Raw genomic sequence first — 23,013 nt, forward strand, 5'->3', positions numbered from 1 at the left:
TTTTATGATGTTTTAATTTATTATTTAATTTTATATATTTTTATGATTTTATTTTTTGATGTTTTAACTTATTTAATTTAATGTATTTTTGTTTCTTTTTTTATGTTTTAACTTATTTAATTTAATGTATTTTTATGCTTTTATTTTTTGATGTTTTAGCTTATATTATTAAATGTATTTTTATGGGTTTTTTTTATGTTTTAACTTATTTAATTTAATGTATTTTTATTCTTTTATTTTTTGATGTTTTAACTTATTTAATTTATGTATTTTTATGCTTTTATTTTATGATGTTTTAATTTATTTAATTTAATGTATTTTTGTGCTTTTATTTTTTATGTTTTAATTTATTTAATTTAATGTATTTTTATGCTTTTATTTTATGTTTTAATTATTTAATTTAATGTATTTTTGTGCTTTTATTTTTTAGCTTATATTATTTCATTTATGTATTTTTATGGTTTTATTTTATGATGTTTTTTATTAGTTGACACGTCACCTCAGGAGATAATTTTATACCTCGTTTATCGTGATTCTTGTTACATTTACAGTTCTGTACTTTAGATGATAATGTATTTTTGTAGGCAGCTCTGGGTTTAGACGTCTAATCCGACCTCAGATACGTGATAAGGAGCAGATGTCTCCTCTGTATCTAAGTAACGTCTACTTATAGTAAAATATTTAACACCCCAGATCTTGTAATGAAATATTCCTTGGGCTGATGGAAGCCGACAGAAGAGCCAGAATGAGAGATTATAGGATGGTGAAATCACGCTGGTATTTAAAGAGCAGGTATTTGATACTCCGCCAACGTGGGGCTCCTTGGAAGAAGTGGTTTTATCTTAAGAATCAGATTTGTACTGTATTTATATAATATGACTGTATCAACAGGTCAAATAGGATATAAAAGTCCTTAAATAAAGGCTAAATAAAGACGTGGAAGTCATCAGAAGACATCACAACAATCTCTTTCGAGCCTGGTCATGTTTTCCTTTTTTCCTTACAAAGCCTCAATCCTCCCGCACTCATACGGTTAATAACTCTTCTATGGATTTGAGGTCTCCCGAGTCCTAAATTTGTCAAAGTTCTTAGTTCTCCACAATTTAATATTTCCTCTACTTTTCCTTATACATTTTAATACCGTCCCAACTTTCTTAGAAATGTTAAAGTCTGCCATATCTCCTCAACCTTCTTAGAAGCCTCTTCTCAAATCTTAAAAATATACATGTGCTCCTTTACGTTACCAAACACCTTATATTTGTCAAAAATTCTACATTTCTTAAATCATAAGGGACATTTTAAGTTTGGTATTTCTTTCTTAGTCGCCTTAAACATAAAAAGGTCTAATTTTGTACCTCCCCAACTTTCAAGATCTACCATACCTTTCCAACCTTATCATAGATCTGCCCACACAACCTAGGGGTCTCTTGTTTCTCAGATGATGCCTTCAGAGGTCTCCCGTGTCTCAGAGGATGACTGCCTCTAGAGGTCTCTCGTTTCTCAGGTGATGCCTTCAGAGGTCTCTTGTTTCCAAGAGGATGACTGCCTCTAGAGATCTCCCGGTTTTTAGAGGATGCCTTCAGAGGTCTCTCGTTTCTAAGGGGATGCCTCTAGAGGTCTCTTGTTTCTCAGATGATGACTGCCTCTAGAGGTCTCTCGTTTCTCAGAACATGCCTCTAGAGGTCTCTAGTTTCTCAGATAATGCCTTCAAAGGTCTTTCATTTCTAAGAAGATGCCTCTAGAGGTCTCTCGTTTCTCAGAAGATGCCTCTAGAGGTCTCTAGTTTCTTAGATAATGCCTTCAAAGTTCTTTCATTTCTAAGAGGTTGACTACCTCTAGAGGTCTCTTGTTTCTCAGATGATGACTGCCTCTAGAGGTCTCTCGTTTCTCAGAACATGCCTCTAGAGGTCTCTAGTTTCTGAGATAATGCCTTCAAAGGTCTTTCATTTCTAAGAGGATGCCTCTAGAGGTCTCTCGTTTCTCAGAAGATGCCTCTAGAGGTCTCTAGTTTCTCAGATAATGCCTTCAAAGGTCTTTCATTTCTAAGAGGTTGACTACCTCTAGAGGTCTCTTGTTTCTTAGAGATCTTCTCGTTTCTCACAAGATGTCTCACATACTTCAAGGTCTTGCTCAACTCTCTCATATATTTCAATGTTCTCATTCCTTCCATACATCTTCAGACAGCTGCTCCAATGTCTCTGATACATCTCAAGATGTCCTGAATCTGCCCAATTGGGACACACTTAACAACTAATATTATAAATTTGACTTTGAATTATGAAAATAACATAATAATAGAAATTTAGAGTTGATGGTAATACCAGAAGTAGAATTTGAGGAAGTCCCCTATACTTATTTCAACCAAATTGTTGTTAAAATCCACATTTTCATGAAGATCATCACCGGTGTCTACATCTTGCGTAGACTTAGACTGAGTTAACTGTAAAGATGTTTGTTAAATTAAAAATAAAATGTTTCACTCTCACGTTGGTCACTCTCACGTTGGTCACTCTCACGTTGGTCAATCTCACCTTGGAAAATCTTCACTATTTTGTATTTTTTATTATTTTTTTCTTCAATTTGGTAAATTTACAATTTTAAGAATATATTTTTTTTTTAGAAATTGGGTCAACAATATAGCCAATATCGATCTTGAGTCTAGCTTTCACTTGGCCAAGTCATATTTTTAGAGTCCTCTACGGGTTTTTTTTCCAGACTTGTGAAACCAGTCTCCTTAGTAAATTAGATATAACTGTCACCAATGATTTAGTCGGTCAGTAGGTAGGACACTTCATGAAACCCTTTCTATAACCAAAGCCACAATCTGAGCCAACTTTATAGTTCTATGTTGTTGGAGAGCGTCAATAACCCTCAAGTATAAGAAATTGACCAAACACAGTCGGCTTCTTGCAAAGGTCTACATTTTATTTTTAGCTAAAAATTTAAGACATTAATTTAGGGACAAAGTGACAAAGATTTCACATTATGTGCTGCTCTTCGTTCACCTTGCAGCTCAATTTCCTCCTCTCACTCTTCGCTTTTGGTGATTTTGGTGACTTCCCTTGTTTTAGCCCTAAGTTTATTGACCTGAGACTCGGCAATGTCGGCACGCTCCTCTGCTTCCTCCAATTCATGCTGCACTTTACGGTATTTGGATAGGTTGACGTTGGATTGCTCCTCCTGAATTTTTCAAAATGAGAAGAAATGTAGTCGTTATCATAATATTCCGAAGACCTACTGAATTTTGTGACCGTATAAGGCGTTCAACAAACGTCCTTTATGACAGTGTACTTTTAAGTCTGTAGTAGTGATGGGCAGACTCAGACTGTAAAAGTCCGAATCCGCATGGATTCAAAAGAACCCAAGGGCTTGGAGTTCTCAGGGAACTCCGGGTAATGATCTGGATCCAGCCACCAAAAATAATACTAATAAAAAAAATTAAAAAAATAAGAATAAAGCAAGCACTTTATACATACCAGTCTCCACGCGGCTGTAAATCTACTTCCGGGTCCGCTCAATCTACTTCTAGGGCTGCTCATTATCTTGATACATATGCACTGCTTTCCCCGCCCACTGGCAGTCCCGGTGTCTGATTGGTTGCAGTCACACAGCGCCACCAGCCTGAAGGCTGCTTTACATGGTACGACCGATTGTGCGATTTCACAATCGATCGCACCCGCCCCCGTCCTTTTTGCGTCACGGGCAAATCGCTGCCCGTGTCGCACAGTCAGTAACCCCCTTCACATATACTTACCTCTCGTGCAACCTTGCTGTGGGCGGCGAACGTCCACTTCCTGGAGTGGGAGGGATGTTCGGCGTCACAGCGACGTCACACGGCCGCCGGCCAATGGAAGCAGAGGGGCGGAGATGAGCAGGACGTAAACATCCCGCCCACCTCCTTCCTTCACATAGCCGGCGGCGGCCGCGTGACGCAGGTGAGCTGCTGTTAATCGTTCCCGGGGTGTCACACGGAGCGACGTGTGCTACCCCGAAAACGATGAACAACTAAATTAAACAATATTATGAAACCTAGCGAGCAGTACACGACTCACGATTTGTGAGCGATACTGCGTCGCTAGGAGGTGTCACCCAGGCCGGCATCGCCAACGATGCCAGATGTGCGTCACAAAAACCGTGACCCCGACGATCTATCGCACGATAGATTGTCTGGTGTAAAGCAGCCTTGAGTGACAGCATGTCTGACTGCAACCAATCAAAGATGCTCTCTGTGTGTCTAGATAGGCGTAAAAATAAATAAATTTAAAAATTGGTGTAGGGTCCACCCATATTATGATACATAGCACAGATAAGGCATACAGCTACAAGTTCCAACGCTTATCCGTGCACTTATCTTGGCTGTGTATCAAAATTATAGGAACCGCATGTTTTATTTTTTTACTTATTTATATAAATAATTTAAAAAAACATCATTAGGTCCCCTTAATTTTGATAGCCAGCCATGATAAAGCTGACTGCTGGGAGCTGGTATTATCAGCCTGGGGAGGCCCATGGTCATTGGGCCCCCTGCCTAAAAATGGCAGCCTGCAGCTGCCCAGGATTGCCGCATCTATTAGATGCAACTATCATGAACCTTACCCGGTTCTTCGCGATTGCCCTGGTGTGGTGGCAAACAGGGTAATAAGCGGTTAATGACAGCTCACAGCTGCCACTAAGCCCTAAATTAGTAATGGGAGATATCTATGAGACCCCTCATTACTAATCTGTAAGTGAAAAGAAATAAAACACAAAAATCCTTTATTTGAAATAAAATACAGAAAAACACCCTCTTTCATCAATTTATTAACCCTCAAAACACCCAGGTGCGACGTAATCCACACAAGGTCCCAAGATGATACCAGCTCTGCTACATCTGAAGTGACAGTGCAAGGGCATAGAATATGACAGCTCACTCTTGGCTTCTGGCAGAGACTGAGACGCAACAATGAGTGGTGATGTCACTCAGGTTATTTGCGATAATAGCTGGAGGTGCAGAAAGGTCCTCCACCCGTGACTGCAGCTAACTTGACTTCATGTAACCTCATTAAACTCAGTGACCTCACTTTAGGTGAGGTCACTGAGTTCACAGACCTGCATCTCCTGGCAGAAAACCGCAATGCAGATTTGGTGCTGAAATTTCTACACCATATTCCTGCACCCAATCTACACCTACTGGCAAAAAATGCATTAAAACACCATGCGGTTTTGATGCGATAGTGATGCAATTTTTTGCCAGGCGGTGTACATTGAGTGCAACAATATCGTATAAAAATGTGAACACCAAATCTGCATTTCTGGGCAAAAAAAATGCACAAAAATGGCTTTAATGCCATTTTGGCGCGTTATTCTGCCAGGTGGTGCAAATTTGGTGCTGAAATATTGTGCATACATTTCAGCACCAGATTTGCACCTCCTAGCAGAAAACCACATCAAAACAACGGCAAAACCGTTTTTTGTGCATTTTTTTGCTAAGAGATGCAGATTTGGTGCTGAAATTTTTACACCAAATGGCTGCACCCAATCTACACCTAGGGGCAAAAAAATCGCATCACTATCAAATCAAAACCACATGGTGTTTTGATGCTGGTTTATTTGGCAGGAGATGTAGATTGCATGCAGGAATATGGTATGGCAAAAAAAAAATGTTTTTCTGCCTGAAGATACAGGTCTGTGAACTCAGTGACCTCACTCCAGGTTTAATGAGGTGACCTGAAGCAAGGTTACCTGCAATCACAGGTGGGGTACCGTGGGAACCTCCAGATGTGACCTCAAATAACCTGAGTGACATCCCCGCTAAGCGCTACAGCTCAGTCTCTATCTGAAGCTCACATTTTGCGGTCATATTCTGTGCCCACATGCGCTCACTCCAGATGTAGCAGAACTGTAATTGTTATTGAACCTTGTGTGGATTACGTCGGACCTGGATGTTTTGGGGATTAATAAAAAGGGTGAAAGACAGTGTTTTTTTGTATTTTATTTAAAAAAAAGGGTTTTTTCGGTGTTTGTGTTTCTTTACACTTACAGATTAGTAATGGGAGGGTTCATAGATGCCTTCCATTAGCGATCAAGGGCTTAGTGGCAGCTGTAAGCTGTAATTACCCCCTTATTACCCCCATAGCCACCGCACCAGTGCAATTGGGAAGAGTCGGGTAAAGTTCCTGGATTGTCACGTCTAATGGGTGTGACAATTCTGGGCGGCTACTGGCTGCTATTTTTAAGTTGGGGGGTGCCAATAACCATTGGCCTCTGCAGCCTGAGCATACCAGCCCCCAGCTGTGAGCTTTATCATGGCTGGGTATCAAAATTTGGAGGGACCGCAGGTCGGTTTTATAAATTATTTTAAATAATTTAAAAAAACAAAAAAAAGCCGCATGCAGTTCCTCTTATTTTGCTACACTGCCAAGATAAGTGCACGGCTAGGGGCTGCAGCCTGTAGCTGTATGCTTTATCTGTGCTGGGTATCATAGTATGGGGAGACCCCACACTAATTTATTTATTTATTTATATTTACACCAATCTATACACAGACAGCATCTATGATTGGATGCAGTCAGACATGCAGTCACACAGGCTGGGAATGTGGTCTGACTGCAACCAAATAGAGATGCCAGGACTGCTGATTGGTGGGGAAAGCAGTGCATATGCACGAAGATAATGAGCTGCCCAGTAAGTAGAGTGAGCGACCCAGAAGCTGTTTACATCCCTTCTACCACCATTTTTAAGCGCTGGATTTGGGTCCCCATAGATTTATATGGGGACCAGCATCCGGCCAGATAGTCAGGATCAATTTTAGACCGGAATCGTTTTTTTTCAAGCCCGGTTGGACCGGCTGATCCCAGGTATCTGTGTGTCCACCCATCAGTAGTTTGTAGGTTCATTCAGTGTCATCTGACATCATTCTTCTTTCACATTACATCCAGCACTTTGGGCACCTCTGTATGACTTACACATTTTAGGGTTAGGGAGAAGCCATAAAAATGGACACATTTTTTAACTTGGTTGATCATGATACAAAATGTGATATCTCCTGGTCTATTTTGGTTGGTTTATTGGCTTTATCAGTCACGTGATATCACCTACAATCATTTTAAAATCTGCAACTTCAATGTTAAGGAAGCGGTGATCACAAGGTGGACTTACAGTCTCCTCAGTCTGCCTCTTGTAGGCCTTGACCTTCAGCTGAAGTTTGTCAACCAGATCTTGAAGTCTCATAACGTTCTTCTTGTCTTCTTCGGACTTTAAAAACAAATAAAAGAAAGATAAGTCAATGAAAGTGACCAAAACTGAAAGCCATTTTGGTTAATTAGGTTCTTAAAATACTACTAGAGATGGGTGGAATGATTTGCAGTCCATCGAGAAGGTCAATCGTCTCCGGCCGCTGAATGGGAGGGTCGCAAATCTCTTACCGTCCAGGATCGCCAACACTTTTGTCGTGTATGAGTTTCCCCGCAATTATGACATAGAGACAGCCCTGGCTAATCAAAAGCCGTGCCGGAGATGTCGGGAGGTAACAGATCCAGGTCGAGTCTCTTTTCCAGTGGCCAGAGACTACTGACTTTGCCCAATTAATTGGATTTTCATGAATTGATCAACCCATCTCTAATCCTAACCTCTTCTCTGTTAATCTGGTTGGGAACAACTTCTTGCCTATCCAAGTCCCCTTTGATGACACCAATAAATTCAATTTTTTTTGTGAAAATTGTAGTGAATTCAATTAGCTTAGCTCCCACCCGGACACAAGAGGAAATGTAAAGAAGGACACATCTGTAGTTCCTACCAGTACAAGCTTTACATGTCAATCATACTATCGAATGTCCAATGATCTCTATGATTCGTGGTTACGTAGATGGGACGTTTACTTACTTGATACGTGAGTTCCTTTACACGTCTCTCAAATTTACGAACACCTTTAATGGCTTCTATGCCACGTTTTTGCTCGCTGTCAAGTTCATTTTCAAGTTCCCTCACCTACAAGACAAACAATATAAATCTTACGTAAGCCTAAACTAAAACTTACGATTGTTAAGAGCTTCTTAGTTTACATACCCTGGCCTCCAATTTTTGGAGCTGCTTCTTTCCTCCTTTAAGAGCAAGCTGTTCTGCCTCATCTAGACGAAGCTGAAGGTCCTTCACTGTCTGATCGAGATTCTTCTTCATCCTCTCGAGATGAGCGCTGGTGTCTTGTTCCTTCTTCAGTTCCTCAGCCATCATGGCTGCCTAGAAGGAGAGAAATAGTAAGAATAAAGGTGATAAAATTCCAAACATGAAGAGAACATACAAACTCTACTTGGCCAGATTTCAACTTTCAGCTTTACAAGGCAAAAGTGATACCCAAGAAAGCACCACGGAGATGTCTTACATCTGTAATTGCTTTCTTGGCTTTGTCTTCTGCGTTCCTCGCCTCCTGTACGGCCTCCTCTACTTCTGTCTGCATTTGAGCAAGGTCATTCTCAAGCTTCTTCTTTGTGTTGATCAAGCTCGTGTTCTGTAAAACAAAACCTGGTTAGTTGAATTTCTACTAATGACTTGCACCAATATCAAAGGACTTCCAATCCATAAATACAACACCTGTGAATGCAGAAGTTGGACACGTTCACTTGTATCCAGGAGCTCCTGTTCAGCAACTTTCCTGCTCCTCTCTGTCTGTTCCAGAGCCGCCCTCATTTCTTCAATCTCGGACTGCATGAGGTTTGCTCTGCGCTCCACCATAGCCAACTGTTCTTTTAGATCTTCATTGGACCTGAGGGAGTCATCCAGGTGAATTTGGACATCCTGTAAGAAGAAGTCAAAATAAGCACGAAGTAAGAAAGTTGGTCAGACAAATGACAATTTAATATTTCAGTTTTCCAGCCACCTACCTTAAGCAAACCTTGGACATTTCTCAGTTGCTTTTGAGATTCTGCAGCCTGCCGATTGGCGTGGCTCAACTGGACCTCCATTTCATTGAGATCTCCTTCCATCTTCTTTTTTAACCTCAGAGCATCATTTCTGCTTCTGATTTCAGCGTCCAAAGTACTCTGCATGGATTCCACAATCCTGATGTGGTTCCTTTTCAGTTGATCAATTTCTTCATCTTTCTCGGCAATCTTCCGGTCAATTTCTGATTTCACTTGGGTGAGTTCCAGTTGGATTCGAAGAATTTTTCCTTCCTCGTGTTCAAGGGATGCCTGCAAGGGGCAGATAGATGTTACTTCATACATACTATTTTCGTTGGAGGAGAAGACAAAAGCACAATGACCAATGTGCCATTGTCTTACAAAAGAAGTACCTCTGCTTCCTCCAATGCTGTCTGGACTTCAATCTTCTCTTGCTCAATTTGCTTTTTGGCCTTCTCAACCTCATGAAGGGTCTTTGCATTTTCGGAGACTTGTTCAGTAAGGTCAGCAATCTCCTCTACAGGAATAAAAAGAGTCATTGGAATCCCCCTTTTTGGTATCATCACAATACCACAATTCATGGCTCCTATGGAGACTCACCAAGTCAGAGATAAGAACAATGGGAAAGGTCTACAAAATTGACATTACACTTAAACATCTGGGATAAGCAAAGTCCTAAAGGAGTTTTTAGATGTAATCTTGGATTTGAGCTTCAAAATCTATTTTCAAGGTGTCCACATTTTCAGTAGACTCTATAGAAGACTATTCTGTTTCTAGGAGGACACTTTTAGACTTTTGAAGATGGGATCTTGGCCCACTCGGACTTACAACTATATTTATAACATATTTATTATTTAGATTTAATTATTACGTTGCAAGTTCTTGTTCTCTCGCTTGATGGTTTCCAAGTGATCCATGGACTCTTCATAGGCATTCTTCATTTTGAACAGTTCGGTGCTTAGGGAACGAGACTCTTTCATGGAGGCTTCAAGCTCGGCTTGTGTCTCCTCATATTTCTGCTTCCATTCAGCCAGAATCTATAGTGTATGGAAGAAAAGGGTTCATTTTTATATTAATACCCTAATTCCATCATGCATAATATTGTGCAATAACTATACAACGTCTTTATAACCACACCTTATCAAAGTTCCTCTGCTTCTTGTCCATGGCAGCACAGGCACTGTTAGATCTTTCCACATCAACCATCAGATCCTCAACTTCATTCTGTAACCTCTGCTTGGTCTTCTCAAGTGAAGCACACTTGGAATTCACAGCCTCAATGTGCTCCTCAGCCTCTTGTAGCCTTTGGGCTAGCTTCTTCCTGGGTTATCGGATGGATAGATGCATATGTCAACTTTGACAATGATCATATTGGCCACAATCGTACTACATTCACTAACATCTATCAGTGGACCTAAAACTGACACAAAATGTATTCCCCAAGCTCGTATGATGACACCTACTTCGCGTCTTCCAGTTCCTCAGTACGCTGGATGGCATCTGTCTCATATTTTGTTCTCCACTGGGCAACTTCTCCATTGGCCTTGGATAAAGCTCGTTGAAGTTCAGCCTTTGCTTCTTGCTCCTCTTCAAACTGCTCTCTCAGCAAGTCACAGTCATGGCGGGAAGATTGTAAGCCATGGGCAAGTGCGTTCTTGGCCTATTTGGGAAAAAAAAATGAAAAAATTTGCACAAAAAATAAAGAAACTTTATCTAAACTCCCAGTCAGGTGGTCATTAGAAGCAATTTACTGAAAAATAGTTTGGACTATTTAATATCAGCCTCCCACCTAACATGTCCTCCAAGTACCTCCAGTTTTGGAAGAGATCACACACCTTGGTCTCCTCTTCCAATTGCCTCTTGAGTTCGTCAATTTGCTGGGTGAAGGCCTGCTTGCCTCTAGAGAGCTGAGAGATCAAGGCATCTCTTTCTTCCAGATGGCGAGAAAATTCACCTATTCGAAATATTTATTTGTTATGCCACACGAGGTGCTGTGCAGAGACCCAAATATTGGCCGCGTGAGTCTTCGCCTTAGAGCAAAAAAGGAAAAGACTCACCATTTTCAGTCTGCAGTCGGGCTTTTTGAGCACTAATATCAATAATTTGTCTTTGATGCTCTTCTTCTTTGGTTTTGAGTTCACTCAACTGGTCTTCGAGGGTGCGGCAAATCTTCTCAAAGTTGGCCTGTGTATAAGACAGAATTACCATGATTCTTCTACAGTTGAAAATGTGATGAAATGTGATGTTTTCAAAGAGAACTGGTGAACGTGCCATCAAGATATATGGGTGCATGTGTTATTGGTGTATAAACTATGGATGTGAAACTTTCGATCGATTTAGGCATTGGCATCACAGATCAGATAGTGTTGACTACTGTCACTTCTTGCTTTCTGGAAGTAGAAATCCCCAATTGTGACTTTTAGAAGTTGGCCAACTTTAGAAGTTTCCTTGGAGTGGCACCACAAAGAAAAAGAGCCCACTTTTACAAACTTTTAGAACTTGGCTAACTTTAGACGTTTCCCTGAGAAGCCACGATAGTTGCACCAGGAAAACAAGAGCCCCCCTTTACGAACTCTAAGAAGTTGGCCAACTTTAGAAGTTTCTCTAAGAAGCTACTGGAGTGGCATCAGGAAAAAAAAAAGAGCCCCCCTTTACAAACTTTTAGATGTTGGCCAACTTTAGACATTTTCCTGAGAAGCCACTAGAGTGGCTCCAGGAAAAAAAAGAGCCCACCTTTATGAACTTTTAGAAGTTGGCCAACTTTAGAGGTTTCCCTGAGAAGTCACGAGAGTGGCACCAGGAAAAAAAGAGCCCACCTTTACAAACGTTTAGAACTTCGCTAACTTTAGAAGTTTCCCTGAGAAGCCACGAGAGTGGCACCAGGAAAAAAAGAGCCCACCTTTACAAACGTTTAGAATTGGCCAACTTTAGAAGTTTCTCTGAGAAGCCACTGTAGTGCCTTCAGGAAAAAAAGAGCCCACCTTTACAAATACTGGAAAAACGCTAGGAATCACCAGATGTAGCTCCAAGCAAAAGACCTACAAGTATTTCCTCAACCAGAATTGCACAATCAACCAAAAATAAGGATTTAACAAATACCATCTAATGTTTTGGATATCATGCCAAAGAAGTTCTTCTCCATAAATGACTCTACCTTCGATTTAGATACAGTTTCCATGTTGCTGGCGAGATCATCAATCTCCATCTTGAGTTCACTCTTCTCTTTTTCCAGTTTCTGTTTGACCCTCTGCAGATTATCGATTTGTTCTCCGAGCTCTGCAGCACTGTCTGCATGTTTCTTACGGAGAGTGGCAGCGGTTGCTTCATGTTGTAAGGTGGCTTCTTCTAGGTCGCGTCTCATCTTCTGGAATTCGGCCTCACGCTTCTTGTTCATCTCAATCTGAACAGAGGTTGCACCACCAGCTTCTTCCAGGCGCTCGCTGATCTCTTCAAGCTCTCGAGAGAGGTCGGAACGCTGCTTCTCAGCCTTGGCACGGGCTGCACGTTCTGCCTCAATTTCTTCCTCCAGTTCTTCAATACGAGCCTTGAAATTAATGAAAAAAGAAGATATTTTCAATACAAATGCTGCTCCTTTGACTTTTTAGACAATGGTTTACAAGTCAACTGTACCTGTAATTCTTTAATTTTCTTCTGCAACTGAGCACCAAGAACCTGTTCATCCTCAATTCTGCTTGAAAATTGGCTGATTTCAAAATCTTTCCTACAGGAAAATGGTGTTTGAGGTTAGACTGCTTGATGAGAATGACAGCTCACAATCCCACTGAAGGCCATCAATTTTAGCTGGCCACCAGTCAACCATAAAACAATTTTCTAGCCCTATTCAAAAACATTTGGTTTTCCTGAAAAATTGTCCTACGAATATGAAGATTGTGGCCTACTAAAAGGTCAGCTGTCTTTGTGGCCTGTATTGGCTTTGGCGACAGGAATACTCACTTTTTTAGTTTTTCATCCAGCTGCTGCCTATCATTTTCTAGATCCATTATGGTTTCTTGGGCTAATTTCAGATCACCCTCCAGTTTTCTCTTGGATCGTTCAAGGTCCATGCGCAGTTTCTTTTCTTGTTCCAGAGATCCCTCAAGCTAGAAGTATAAAATCTTAGCAAAGCCATTCTAGATTTTTTCACTGCGATTACAATTTCAAGCCTTATTGCTCTACTCACATCATCAACTTGCTGCTCAAGCTTGGTCTTTGCTTTGGTCAGGGTGTTGACTTTGTCTTCTTCAGCCTGTAGGTCATCGAGAGTTTGTTGGTGGGCTTCTTGAAGAGCTTTCTTCTCCTTTGTGAGCTTAGCTATGCTCTCATCCAGGACAGCCATCTCTTCCGTAAGGTTTTTGACCTTTTTTGAAAAAATAAGAAATAAATTCTTCTATTATGTGAAAAATACCACAATTCCTATCAAGTTTGCAAAGAAAGAAGACATAAAGGCAACCCAAACCATTATTGCGCCTTACTAAAGTAATTAAAATGGCTTGCCTTGTTCTCGGTGGCGTGTTTTTCCTTCTCAACTTTGGCCAAAGTCAACTCAAGGTCATCAATATCTTTCTTCAGCTCTGAGCACTCATCCTCCAGCTTCCTCTTCTTAGCCGTCAGTTCAGCATTTGACTCTTCCTCGTCCTCCAACCTCTCATTCAACTCTTTGATTTTGGCTTCCAATTGGATTTTCGTTTTGATCAATTGATCGCATCTCTCCTCGGCATCGGTTAAGTTTTCAGATTCCTAAGCAAAAGATGGAAATGCAATTACAAAGTTTATGATTAAACTAAAAATTAGTGTGGATGTTATAGATCGATATATCTAAATTACTCACAGAATGGACTTGAAGCTGAAGGTCATTCTTCTCTTGGAGAACTCTAACCATCTTCTCCTCCAGCTCCTTTCTTTTGGCTTCTGACTTGGCCAGAGCATCCTTAGTCTTCGTAAACTCCTCTTTCATGTTGGCCATCTCTTTCTCAGACTCAGCGCTCTTCAGAAGAGGTTTGATCTTGAAGTAAAGTTTCATCCATGGCCACGTTTTGACATTCATGAAAGCTCGGATGTTGTACTGAATTGTAAATATGGCTTCCCTACAATTCGACACACAGGTAATGGGTCATTTAATAAGATTTAATAAAAGTATCTATCTCCATGAATTATTGAGTTATCGAATACCTCCTGTCCATCATCTTCTTGAATTCTACCCTCATGAGATATCCTCTGCACATGGCTTGAGTTCGAGTGATGACTTCGGCCAGTCTGTCATCTCGCATCTCTTCTAATGTCCCCAGTAGACCAGCTTTGAAGAATACCTTAAGATGTGGCACATAAGGCATTGTAATTATTGGAGAAATAGGATGATTAATGCATACAAAGATAGAAATAGTCACCTTTGTGTGTCCGAATTTGTACTGAGTGTGGTCAACATCTATAGACCCAAGAAGTTTCTCAGAAGCCTTCTTGCTGTCGATAAACTGACCTTCTGGGATGGCACTGGCATTTAAGATTTTGTATCTGTTATAAAGTTAAAAAGGGATAGGTTGGGTTTACCGATTTTTGGACAAATAAATCTTAAAGATTGTCAACGAAAAATATGGTCAACATCGATGGACCCAAGAAGTTTCTCAGAAGCTTTCTCGCTGTCGATAAACTGACCTAGGATAGCACTGACATTTAAGATTTTGTATCTGTTATAAAGACAAGTAATTGGTTGGGTTACTGATTTTTGGACAAATAAATCTAAAAGATTTTCAACGAAAAATATGGTCAACATCGATGGACCCAAGAAGTTTCTCAGAAGCTTTTTTGCTGTTGATAAACTGACCTTCTGGGATGGCACTGGTATTCAAGATTTTGTACCTGTCAGAAAGCCAACAAGTGATTGGTTGGGTTACCGATTTTTGGAAAAATAAATCCGAAAAATATACTTTTGGATGCCAGGTGGGCATTGATGATGCTAGTAGAATGAAAGAACACATACACTTTCTAGAATAGGGCTTGATAGGATGGTGGAACTAGACTAAAGTCTCCAGGCTATGTGGCACCAATAAAATTGTACCTATTATAAAGGGTCAAAGGATTTGGTTGCGCTACCAATTTTTGGAAATATTAATGGTTTGCCAAAGTCAGTATACTTCTGAAATTTATCCATCTTTGATAGTAGTATAAGAAAAGAATAGATCAACCTCTCAGAAAGTGGCCCGGTTGAAACTTGACACAAGTCTCCAGCCTATGGGGTCTCAACATAATTACTTAGTGTTGGTATAATATGTGATTTTAATAATCGGTATTCATATACCTCTGCTTGAAGTCACCATACAGAATTCTGCTCGGGAAACCTTTTCGGCAAATCCTAATTCCCTCCAGCACACCATTACAGCGCAACTGGTGCAACACCAGCTCGTGTTCCATAGCACCTTGAGAAAAGGATATTATGCACATTGAGAGATGGGTCTATTTTTGGGGGGTTGCGAAAACTGCGTGCAAAGATTTTGTGGATCCTACCTGGAGTCTTGGTCTCATTGGGGATGAGGCATCGTACAAAGTGAGGATGAGTTGTCCTAAGATTGGTCATCAATTTGTTCAAGTTCTCCTAGAATGTGATGAGAAGGCAGAACAGGTTATAACATAATATGGCCAAGAAACCAGATAGCTCCTCAACCTGCAGTACATTTTATATTTTTCATGGAGGAGTCATTGCGTTTTCTGTAAGATGAGTGAAATTATGGGTCTCCAGTAGACTTGAGAGATAATAGTTTATATAGGAGAACATACCCTGAAAAGAGCAGACACGGTCTGGAAAGAGGAACCCTTCTTTTTGCCTCCTTTCTTTCCACCACCCTCTGAGGATCATAAGGACAATTATGTTAGACACATCTACAGTTTCCTCAATGGTATATCATTTATCACATTTTTGTAAACCCTCTACTGTAATAGCAACTGCACTTTCCAAAAAAAACATTTGATATCTGTCACTGCTATGGTTCTGAAGTTTTGATCAGACTGGATCCAGGTATTGAAACGAAGGAGCAGGAGGACTTAGCTGACCTCTTCTCCCCTTCAGCCATGATTACCACAATGTGAATCAAATTGAAACCTAAAGATGGAATGTAAGAAGTTGTTACGAACCGGCGCCACCATAGCCGCAAGCAGCCTGCTGCGGTTCCTGTTGCGCCCAGGCGCTGGCTGCCGTTCTTGGCCGTGCCTCGGGTCGTCCAGTTGGCTGTTCCTTCCACCACGTCTAAGTGTGGAGAGGCGGCTAGTGCGCATGCGTGCGCCGATTTACCCCAGCCAGAGTTTAAGCCCGGTGTTTTGCCTAGTGAGCATACTCAGCCTGATTGTGTTATGTCTGAGACTAAGTCCTCAGTTCAGGCTACTGAGCATGCTCCCACAATTAACCCTAACAGCCTCTTTGCACAGGTACTTGGACTTCGTGCTGTGTCTAAGTTCTGGGATGTGCCTACTGAGCATGCTCAAACTGATAGTCTGCTTTCTGAGCCTGTTGCTCAGGCTACTGGGCATGCTCAGGCACTTAGTGCATCAGAGGCTAGGTCCGGTAAGGACCTCACTGAGCATGTCCGTGAGGTGGCAGGCCCTGATAGGGCAGAGGGTGTCAGGTGTCCTTCCCCTATGATCTGGCACCTCAGTATTGGTCGTCAGACGATGACTGGTGAAGTGTTTGGGGCGTGACTGCCATGAGGTCATCAATGACGTGGCGGTTCCGGATAGGTCGCATGTGACGTCACTGATGACATGGCACTCTGCTATTGGACCTTGGTGGTTCCACCCTGGGTTTGGGGCGGACCCAGGTTATAAAAGGGGCTGGAGACAACATGGAGGGCGCAGTCTTCACTTTTGCTCAGTCTGAGCACACCTCCATGTTAGAGCCTCATTGCGGAATAAGCCTATGTTGGGAAGCAGTAGGTAGGGTTAGGCGAACGGTGCCTGTCACGCCAAGATTCGTGGCTCAGCACATTAGGGTCAGGCGCCGTGCTTCCCTCCTGCCGTTCCAGTCTTGCTATAGCAGCCCAGTGGCGTTAACTGGGCTGCGGCTGCTGTGCTTCCTGTCCGGTTGTGCCCCCTACGCACACGGACAACGCACCTTCTGCGCCACCTGTCCGATTGTGCCCCCTACGCACACGTACAACGCACCTGCTGCGCCACCTGTCCGGTTGTGCCCTCTACGCGCACGGACAGCGTACCCCAGGACCCCTGTGGAGTTAACAGGGTGTTCCTTATCCTCCTCGGCCTCCCGGTCAACGCTACTGGTGTACCCATCTGGCCTGACGTGTCCTACACACACGTGGCCAGTCGAGAGGTGGCCAGAAACGCTAATCGGAGGACCGCTCGGTCTGTCGTGTCCTACACACGTGGCCGACAGGGCGCTTTCGTGGCGGTCTTCCGGTCAACGCTACCTGGTTACCACCCGGCCTGACGTGTTTCCTGCACACGTGGTTGGTGTAGCGCTAGGTGCACCAAAACGCTAATCGGGTTGTCGTCCGGTCTGACGTGTCCCAACACACGTGACCGGTTCCCAGAGTTCCTGGGTTATCTCAGAGCCATCCAGCTCTATAGTCTCCGCCTAACCCTCAGGTGCCAGCAGCTCCTTTGTCATCTGGAGCACGGTGGGCCCCGACTGGCGATTAGGATATATACCCCCTGGTCCTAATCTGCCGGTCCCCCCGTAACAGTAAGACTGCGCCCGGGTCTGGCTGGCATGGTGGAGATGGAGCAGATACGTCAGTTCATGCTGCAGCTTGATGCCAGAGTGAGGTCTCTGGAGAAGTCTGCTCTTGCTGCTGATATGGATGATGTGGTGGCTCAAGCGGCTGCAATGGTGTCAGTCACCAAGCCTACTCCAACCCTCCCTCACCTCTCGCTGCCCAACAAGTTTACGGGGAACAGCAAGGCATGTAGGGGATTCGTGAACCAGTGCTCGGTCCATCTAGAGCTGTTGGCTGCACGGTTTCCTACAGAGAGGTCGAAGGTGGGGTTTATCATCTCCTTGCTCTCTGATAGAGCACTGGAGTGGGCTACACCATTGTGGGAGAGGAATGACCCCGTAGTACAGGACTCTAAGGAGTTTTTGGAGACCTTGCGACAAGTGTTCCTGGGGCCTCAGGTCACTCACGACTCGGCCCTACAGCTACTGACTTTGGAGCAGGGGCGTACCTCCTCAAGTCAATATGCTGTGAGTTTCAGGACACTTGCTGCAGAACTGGGGTGGTCAGAGAGGACTCTCATTCCACTGTTCTGGAGGGGATTAGCCTCGCACGTGAAGGACGCATTAGCGTCGCGTGAGGTACCAACTACCCTTGAGGGCTTCATGACTCTGGCTACCCGCATTGACCTACGGACCTCCGAACGTCAGCTGGAGCGCAGGTCAGAGGGTCGTTCAGCCACTGTAGTGGTCTCTCCTACTGCACCTCCCTTAGAGGACATCTCTGTCCCTATGGACATCTCTAGGATTGGTGTTGCTAGGTCTTCGAGTCGCAAGGGCATTTCCTGTTTCGCTTGTGGGCAGTATGGTCATTATGCCAACCGTTGCCCAAAGCGTCAGGATAAGCGACCACGATTGGTGACCATAGCTGGAGGTAGACTGGACTCTGCGTCATCCATTAGGGTGACGTTTCCCGCGTCCATTTCCTTTAAGGGGTCAACATGGTCCACAAGGGCAAGTGTGGACACAGGTGCTGGGGATAGTTTCATCTCCTCCTCTTTTGCCCGGCGGCATGCCATCCCACTGGTGCAAATGCCAAGGCCAGTGAGAGTCCGTGTATTGGATGGGTCCTTGTTGCCCAAGGTAATTCACCAGCGGACAGTGCCCATTACCCTTGCCATGTCATCTGGGCATAGGGAGACCATTTCATTTCTGGTTCTCCCTAAGGGTTCAGATGATATTCTGCTGGGTATTCCTTGGTTGAAGCAACATTCCCCACATATCGACTGGTCGTCTGGGGTGATTACACGGTGGAGCGAGTCTTGTAGCTCCCACTGCATGTCTCCATCTTCTGCCCGTCGCTCAGTGGTATCTGTGGCGACTATAGACCATTCCAGTGGGAGGGCCGCTAGAGGGGGGGGTACTGTTACGAACCGGCGCCACCATAGCTGCAAGCAGCCTGCTGCGGTTCCTGTTGCGCCCAGGCGCCGGCTGCCGTTCTTGGCCGTTCCTCGGGTCGTCCAGTTGGCTGTTCCTTCCACCACGTCTAAGTGTGGAGAGGCGGCTAGTGCGCATGCGTGCGCCGATTTACCCCAGCCAGAGTTTAAGCCCAGTGTTTTGCCTAGTGAGCATACTCAGCCTGATTGTGTTATGTCTGAGACTAAGTCCTCAGTTCAGGCTACTGAGCATGCTCCCACAATTAACCCTAACAGCCTCTTTGCACAGGTACTTGGACTTCGTGCTGTGTCTAAGTTCTGGGATGTGCCTACTGAGCATGCTCAAACTGATAGTCTGCTTTCTGAGCCTGTTGCTCAGGCTACTGGGCATGCTCAGGCACTTAGTGCATCAGAGGCTAGGTCCGGTAAGGACCTCACTGAGCATGTCCGTGAGGCGGCAGGCCCTGATAGGGCAGAGGGTGTCAGGTGTCCTGCCCCTATGATCTGGCACCTCAGTATTGGTCGTCAGACGATGACTGGTGAAGTGTTTGGGGCGTGACTGCCATGAGGTCATCAATGACGTGGCGGTTCCGGATAGGTCGCATGTGACGTCACTGATGACATGGCACTCTGCTATTGGACCTTGGTGGTTCCACCCTGGGTTTGGGGCGGACCCAGGTTATAAAAGGGGCTGGAGACAACATGGAGGGCGCAGTCTTCACTTTTGCTCAGTCTGAGCACACCTCCATGTTAGAGCCTCATTGCGGCATAAGCCTATGTTGGGACGCAGTAGGTAGGGTTAGGCGAACGGTGCCTGTCACGCCAAGATTCGTGGCTCGGCACATTAGGGTCAGGCGCCGTGCTTCCCTCCTGCCGTTCCAGTCTTGCTATAGCAGCCCAGTGGCATTAACTGGGCTGCGGCTGCTGTGCTTCCTGTCCGGTTGTGCCCCCTACGCACACGGACAACGCACCTTCTGCGCCACCTGTCCGATTGTGCCCCCTACGCACACGGACAACGCACCTGCTGCGCCACCTGTCCGGTTGTGCCCTCTACGCGCACGGACAGCGTACCCCAGGACCCCTGTGGAGTTAACAGGGTGTTCCTTATCCTCCTCGGCTTCCCGGTCAACGCTACTGGTGTACCCATCTGGCCTGACGTGTCCTACACACACGTGGCCAGTGGAGAGGTGGCCAGAAACGCTAATCGGAGGACCGCTCGGCCTGACGTGTCCTACACACGTGGCCGACAGGGCGCTTTCGTGGCGGTCTTCCGGTCAACGCTACCTGGTTACCACCCGGCCTGACGTGTTTCCTGCACACGTGGTTGGTGTAGCGCTAGGTGCACCAAAACGCTAATCGGGTTGTCGTCCGGTCTGACGTGTCCCAACACACGTGACCAGTTCCCAGAGTTCCTGGGTTATCTCAGAGCCATCCAGCTCTATAGTCTCTGCCTAACCCTCAGGTGCCAGCAGCTCCTTTGTCATCTGGAGCACGGTGGGCCCCGACTGGCGATTAGGATATATACCCCCTGGTCCTAATCTGCCGGTCCCCCCGTAACAGAAGTCTTCTTCTAATCTCTCGTACACAAGTAGTGAGAACCATAGTCAAAGAGGCACAATGCCTCGTCAACCATTGCTGCCACCAGTGAGGTTCTCAGCTCAAGGACCCACATAAAGTTTGACCCTTCAATGTCATTTCCCACTGTACCCTACAGCTTGGTGGCTGGCATCCATTATAACATTCACCTGCTTCTGCGGCTGCGTAGGAAGAGAAGAGGTAGGCCAAGGTCTTCATAGATGACTTCTGGTAGAGCCCAATGACAGTCTCGTTCAGCGGGTCCTTGTTTTTGTCCAGCCAGCCAGAGATGTTGTAGTCCACAGTCCCAGCGTAGTGGACCAGGGAGAAGTGAGCCTCAGCTTTGCCTTTGGCCGGCTTGGGTTTCTGGAAATTGTTGGATTTGCCGAGATGTTGATCGTACAGCTTGTTCTTGAAGGAAGTGTCAGTGGCCTTGGGGAACATGCACTCCTCTTCCAGGATGGAGAAGATACCCATCGGCTGTAGAACACAAGGTTTTGATCAGCATCTCCTACCATTTTTTCTCTTTCTAGACAAGAATAAGAAAAGACATAAATACCTTCTCAATGAGCTCGATGCAGGCGGCCAAGTCCATGCCGAAGTCGATGAACTCCCAATCAATACCTTCCTTCTTATATTCCTCTTGCTCCAGGACAAACATGTGGTGGTTGAAGAACTGCTGCAACTTCTCATTGGTGAAGTTGATACAGAGCTGCTCCAAGCTGTTGTACTGTAGATACGTAAGGTAAGTGATTAATGTGACAAAATAGTCACTGAGAAGAATGACTGATTGGCCAAAGTTCTTACATCAAAGATTTCAAATCCAGCGATATCCAGGACGCCGATGAAGAACTGTCTCGGCTGCTTGGTGTCCAGCTGCTCATTGATACGTGTAACCATCCATAAAAACATCTTCTCATAGACGGCCTTCCCCAAGGCTCCAATAGAGTTATAGACCTGGAGGGTGAAGCCAAAAATGAATGTTCATCAAGTCAAGCGTGAAGATGGGTATTGGATTGGAGGTCAATGGAGATGTTTACAATGGTCCATCCTTACAGAGCATGACCAGCAGAGATCTAATAGAGTGTTTGTGAATCATACCATTAAAAATAGACCCTAATGAAAAGTGATTGACGGAAAAGGATGATGATCAGTGTCAGATTAAGGGGTCAGTGGAAATTATTATAAGGTCCTTCTATACTGAGCATGAACACTAAGAACGCAAGGAGCGTTTATGAATCGTCCGATTAGAAGTAGACACTGGAAACAAGTGATCGCAACGTGAATAGGAAAGACAAAGTTTGGGGCATAACTATTACTGTGCGGACTATCATCTGTATCACAGCCCGGACTATCCTCTGTATCACAGCCCGGACTATCCTCTGTATCACAGCCCAGAATATCCACTATATCACAGCTCGGACTATCCTCTGTATCACAGCCCGGACTATCCTCTGTATCACAGCCCAGACTATCCTCTGTATCACAGCCCGGACTATCCTCTGTATCACAGCCAGGACGATCCTCTGTATCACAGCCCAGAATATCCACTATATCACAGGCCAGAATATCCACTGTATCCCAGCCCAGACTATCCTCTGTATCACAACTCAGAATATCCACTATATCACAGCCCGGACTATCCTCTATATCACAGCCCAGAATATCCACTATATCACAGCCCGGACAATCCTCTGTATCACAACCTGGACTATCCACTGTGTAACAGCCCAGAATATCCACTATATCACAACCCAGAATATCCACTATATCACAGGCCAGGCTATCCTCTGTATCACAGCCCGGACTATCCTCTGTATCACAGCCAGGACTATCCTCTGTATCACAGCCCAGACTATCCTCTGTATCACAGCCCAGACTATCCTCTGTATCACAGCCCAGAATATCCACTATATCACAGGCCAGACTATCCTCTGCATCACAGCCCGGACTATCTTCTGTATCACAGCCCGGACTATCCTCTGTATCACAGCCCAGAATATCCACTATATCACAACCCAGAATATCCACTATATCACAGGCCAGGCTATCCTCTGTATCACAGCCCGGACTATCCTCTGTATCACAGCCCGGACTATCCTCTGTATCACAGCCCAGACTATCCTCTGTATCACAGCCCAGACTATCCTCTGTATCACAGCCCAGACTATCCTCTGTATCACAGCCCAGAATATCCACTATATCACAGGCCAGACTATCCTCTGCATCACAGCCCGGACTATCTTCTGTATCACAGCCCGGACTATCCACTGTATCACAGCCCAGACTATCCTCTGTATCACAACCCAGAATATCGACTGTATCACAGCCCAAACAATCCTCTGTATCACAACTCAGAATATCCACTGTATCACAGCCCAGAATATCCACTATATCACAGGCCAGGCTATCCTCTGTATCACAGCCCAGACTATCCTCTGTATCACAACCCAGAATATCCACTGTATCACAGCCC

At 44.4% G+C, this 23,013-nt stretch overlaps 1 protein-coding gene across 1 annotated transcript in view; it reads right to left on the minus strand.

The window, feature by feature from the left end:
• Nucleotides 1–23,013, minus strand: part of LOC142313179 (uncharacterized) — a 57,365-nt gene that overhangs the window by 23,449 nt on the left and 10,903 nt on the right. Inside the window, exons 13-42 of the mRNA XM_075352163.1 lie at nt 21,345–21,494; nt 21,097–21,267; nt 20,708–21,017; nt 15,642–15,709; nt 15,372–15,459; nt 15,166–15,283; nt 14,258–14,381; nt 14,043–14,179; nt 13,702–13,957; nt 13,368–13,610; nt 13,054–13,230; nt 12,828–12,973; nt 12,504–12,594; nt 12,028–12,417; nt 10,931–11,057; nt 10,709–10,827; nt 10,337–10,533; nt 10,011–10,194; nt 9,745–9,910; nt 9,266–9,390; nt 8,856–9,164; nt 8,566–8,769; nt 8,357–8,482; nt 8,044–8,214; nt 7,861–7,965; nt 7,138–7,233; nt 3,032–3,180; nt 2,813–2,843; nt 2,353–2,440; nt 2,102–2,224 (exon numbers count right to left, since the gene is read on the minus strand). Of these exons, the coding sequence (XP_075208278.1) occupies nt 2,102–2,224; nt 2,353–2,440; nt 2,813–2,843; nt 3,032–3,180; nt 7,138–7,233; nt 7,861–7,965; nt 8,044–8,214; nt 8,357–8,482; nt 8,566–8,769; nt 8,856–9,164; nt 9,266–9,390; nt 9,745–9,910; nt 10,011–10,194; nt 10,337–10,533; nt 10,709–10,827; nt 10,931–11,057; nt 12,028–12,417; nt 12,504–12,594; nt 12,828–12,973; nt 13,054–13,230; nt 13,368–13,610; nt 13,702–13,957; nt 14,043–14,179; nt 14,258–14,381; nt 15,166–15,283; nt 15,372–15,459; nt 15,642–15,709; nt 20,708–21,017; nt 21,097–21,267; nt 21,345–21,494 (4,789 nt within the window). The remainder of the gene's footprint in view (nt 1–2,101; nt 2,225–2,352; nt 2,441–2,812; nt 2,844–3,031; nt 3,181–7,137; nt 7,234–7,860; nt 7,966–8,043; nt 8,215–8,356; nt 8,483–8,565; nt 8,770–8,855; nt 9,165–9,265; nt 9,391–9,744; nt 9,911–10,010; nt 10,195–10,336; nt 10,534–10,708; nt 10,828–10,930; nt 11,058–12,027; nt 12,418–12,503; nt 12,595–12,827; nt 12,974–13,053; nt 13,231–13,367; nt 13,611–13,701; nt 13,958–14,042; nt 14,180–14,257; nt 14,382–15,165; nt 15,284–15,371; nt 15,460–15,641; nt 15,710–20,707; nt 21,018–21,096; nt 21,268–21,344; nt 21,495–23,013) is intronic.

Source organism: Anomaloglossus baeobatrachus, chromosome 5 (assembly GCF_048569485.1).
Source record: "Anomaloglossus baeobatrachus isolate aAnoBae1 chromosome 5, aAnoBae1.hap1, whole genome shotgun sequence".
NCBI classification, from domain to species: Eukaryota; Metazoa; Chordata; class Amphibia; order Anura; family Aromobatidae; genus Anomaloglossus; species Anomaloglossus baeobatrachus.